General features: G+C 41.0%; 1 protein-coding gene across 1 annotated transcript in view; it reads right to left on the bottom strand.

Moving 5' to 3' along the window:
• Nucleotides 1-3,699: 3,699 nt before the first annotated feature.
• SAMSN1 (SAM domain, SH3 domain and nuclear localization signals 1) overlaps nucleotides 3,700-4,116 on the bottom strand; it is a 35,831-nt gene continuing 35,414 nt past the window's right edge. The window contains exon 8 of the mRNA XM_009646848.2: nucleotides 3,700-4,106. Coding sequence (XP_009645143.1) covers nucleotides 3,901-4,106 — 206 coding nt within the window. The 3' untranslated portion in view covers nucleotides 3,700-3,900. The remainder of the gene's footprint in view (nucleotides 4,107-4,116) is intronic.

Genomic DNA, 4,116 nt, shown 5'->3' with positions numbered 1-4,116 from the left:
GGACACCTTCCACTAGACCAGGTTGCTCCAACCTGACCTTGAACACTTCCAGGGATGGGGCCTCCACAGTTTCTTTGGGCAACCTGTTCCAGTGCCTCACCACCCTCATAGTGAAGTATTCCTTATATGTAATCTAAATTGACCCCCTTTCAGTTTAAAGTCATTACCCTTTGTCCTATCATTACCTGCCCTTGTAAACAGTCCCTCTCTAGCATTCTTGTAGGCCCCCTTCAGGTACTGGAAGGCTGCTATAAGGTCTCCTTGGAGCCTTGTCTTCTCCAGGCTGAATAAGCCCAATTCTCTCAGCCTGTCTTAATAGAAGAGGTGCTCCAGCCCTCTGATCATCTTCATGGCCCTCCTCTGGACTTGCTTCAACAGGTCCATGTCCTTATGTTGGGAGCCCCAAATTTAAATGCAGTACTGCTCACAAGAGTGGAGTCAAGGGGGAGAATCACCTCCCTGGACCTGCTGGTCATGCTTCTTTTGATGCAACCCAGGATATGCTCAGCTTTCTGGGCTGCAAGCACACATTGCCAGGTCATGTTGAGCTTCCCATCAACCAACACCCCCAAGCCTTTCTCCTCAGGGCTGCTCTCTATCCATTTTCCACTCAACCTGAATTTGTGCTTGGGATTGCCCTGACCCATGTACAGGACCTTGCACTTGGCCTTGTTGAACTTCATGAGGTTTGAACAGGCCCACCTCTCAAGGCTGTCAAGGATGCCCACCTCTCTGGATGGCACCCCTTCCCTCCAGCGTGTCAACTGCACCACACAGCTTGGCGTCATCAGCAGACTTGCTGAGGGTGCACTCAATCCCACTGTCATTGTTGCTGTCAAAGACGTTAAGCAGTGTCAGTCTCAATACTGACCACTGAGGAATGCCACTCATCACTGGTCTCTGCTTGGACATTGAGCTGTTGACTGCAACTCTTTGAGTGTGACCATCCAGCCAATTCCTCATCCGCAGAGTGGTCCATCTGTCAAATCCATGTATCTCCAATTTAGAGACAAGGAAGTCGTGCAGGACATTGTCAAATGCTTTGCACAAGTCCAGGTTAGATGACATCAATTTGCTCTTCCCTTATCCACCAATGCTGTAACTCCATTGTAGAAGGCCACCAAATTTGTCAGGCACAATTTGCCTTTAGTGAAGCCACCTTCTTATTTTTCATGTGCCTTAGCATAGTTTCCAGGAGGATCTGCTCCATGATCTTGCTGGGCACAGAGGTGAGACTGACTGGCCTGTTAGTTCCCTGGATCCTCCTTTTTCCCCTTTTTAAAAATGGGGGTTATGTTTCCCCTTTTCCAGTCAGCGGGAACTTCACTGGACTGCCACAGCTTCTTAAGTGGATAGTGGCTTAGCGACTTCATCTGCCATTTCCCTCAGGACCCGTGGATACATCTCATCAGGTACCATGGGCTTGTGCACCTTCAGGTTCCTTAGATGGTCTTGAACCTGATCTTCTTCTACAGTGGGCTGTTCTTCATTCTCCCAGTCCCTACTTTTGCATTCTGCGACTCGGGCAGTGTGGCCTTCAGTTGACACAAACAAGCTTTCCGTTGACAGATTCTTCTAAACAAGAAGCCCTTTGGACAAAACCTTACTGATTAGAGGCAGGAGCGGTTAAACCACAGCTCATGCGCATAGTTACCAACTAGTTAACCTTACACCTTTATCCTCTTGCCATCAGCCCAAGTTACACAGGGTTTGATTCCTGTAAAATAATAGCAGCTGTTTGGTATTTTGCTCTGTTGAAAGCCTTGCCTGTCTCACTGTAGCTAGTTAGGGAGGCCTATTTTCATTTGCAAACCTATGCAAATAAACATTTCTCAGAGTATTTGTACCATGGTACATCTCTGGTCTCTGTGGTTGTTAGTCCTTAACCCAGCTAATTTAGCTGTTTCTTGACAGTCATAATCATATTTAAACTCACCTCAACATACTTTTACAGGTTCAGCAATTTTACAGATGTCTAGACAGAAGCAACCTGAAGACTAAGAGCCTCTGCCGCAAAAGTCAAAAGATAAGACCCTCTTAGAGGAACTCAAGCTGACTTTACTCCTTCTCTAGAATGAGGAGATGATAGCCCAAATACATTCTTTCAGAAGTTATTAAAGACACATTAAGTAAAGTCAGTACTACGTGTCATGACACATTACTGGTTAGAAAAGCATTAAGAAACATATATAGCTGCTTGATACAAGCTCTCACATGCTTCATCCTGTCAAGAGACTGCGTCCCCACCATGCCTGGCAATGCGGGGTCATTGCTGCTAAATGGTGGTGATTATTGTTGGAGGCATAACAAGTAAGTTAAAACCAGAAACAAATCTTAGCATCTCCGGTTCCTGTTTATTTTTCTAAACAAAGTTTATTTACTCCAAATCTTTGGAACCTAGTTAATGCCATTTTTTAAAATCACCATTTTTATACTATAGCCTTCAAAGCAGATCTGTGTATTAGGAATCCAACAGCCATAGCCATCTATGGAGTCATGAAAACTACGGAAAGGATTTCCATTGGAAAAAAAAAAAAAGAGAGGGAGAAAAGCTTTCCATTTGTTTATAGCTTCTTCAGAAATAACTCTTTTTGGGGTGGAACTTTCCATGTTTCATCTCTTCTGAAGGTGTTTTTCTTTTAAGCTGTCAGCAATATGTGGAAACTTTTTAAAATAAATGCAAAATTCCTTAAATTATGAAATTTGTGTGACTAATTAGTGAGCAAAAAGTTTCTCTACTGATTTGATACACAGATTATTATGCATGATAAAAATGCTCAGTGGAGTTGCCATTTACTGTGTTAGTCTTAGAACAGAGCAGTCTTTGAAATGTAATGACCACATTAAAAATCAAGTAGTTTTTAAAGGGCTCAAACACATGATTCTGTTTATTACTGAAGGAAGTACTCCAAAAGAAGACAGGCAGTTAAAATGTGTATTCCACTGCAAAATATACTGGGAAATGACAATAAAATCTCATATGAAAGACAATAGTGCACAATAACCATATTAGTTTCTGAGTTTTGTACACAAACAAATACTCTATTAACAAACTTCACACCATGCACAAAAAGCAAGAGCTTCACAAAAAATGATCATAAAAGCCTAGCATTGATACTGATTTTTTTTTTTTGCTCCAAGCTTGCATTTTCTGTATAATGCTTGGGAAGAATGAGAACAAGTTTGAAAATAACAATAAAGGAATTGCTAGTGCATAAGCCATTCCGATGGCGATGTTCGCTAAAAGATAATGAACACAGAGACCTTGATTCAGAGTCACACTACAGTTCTTTTGTACCTCCAGGATAAAGTGTGGGAGACGATAGTCTACTTTAGAGCCTGTTTTGGAGAAGAATGGTATGAAACAGCTTTAATATTAATGAGCATTAGCTTGGTACATTTCAAAGTAGGATGTGAATGTATCGACCTTTTTATTATGATGATATATCAATGAAAATACATTCTGTACAAATATCATCAAGACACATCTGAAAATAGAGACGGTGTGATTAATCTGTATCTTTTTAAAATAAATATGTACAATATTTACATTTTGGACGGTTTCAGAAATGAACATGTCCATATTATGTACCACTACCTAAACCAATTCTCTATTATTATAGAAAATGCATTTGCTGTACAAATATTTATAAATACATATGTATAAACTTTTTCAGTGAAATGTCTGTGGCTTCATTGAAACGAAAAGCATGAGATATTCTTATCATCAGCTAACATTTAGCTATCAAATGTCCACATATTAAACAGTCTAGAGCATCATACATCAGACAGGAGTAGATTTTCGCTGTTGAGATTATTTTGTTTTCTGCTTCTGTGCCATCATACCAGCAAATCTGATTGTCTTTTCCAAAAGTCTGCAGAAAAGCCGGCAGGACTGAATCAGTTTGACTCAGTGATTGTTATTGACTGCACCATGTCAGACAGGGTTTCTGCGTCTGCTTCTTCTTTACCATTATCTGAATTTTCTGATGAGATGTAACAGCCAGAATCTCTTGGGCAGTCATTTAACTGTGATTTGTCAAAGCTGTGGTGAGGGCTTAAGCTCTGCGTCTCCTGACCACCCTCAATGTTCTGCTGTTGTTCAACTAGAAAGAA

Source organism: Egretta garzetta, unplaced genomic scaffold (assembly GCF_000687185.1).
Source record: "Egretta garzetta isolate BGI_Z169 unplaced genomic scaffold, ASM68718v1 scaffold289, whole genome shotgun sequence".
NCBI lineage: Eukaryota > Metazoa > Chordata > Aves > Pelecaniformes > Ardeidae > Egretta > Egretta garzetta.
The sequence above is the reverse complement of the archived record's forward strand: the minus strand, read 5'-3'. Positions and strand labels throughout refer to the sequence as shown.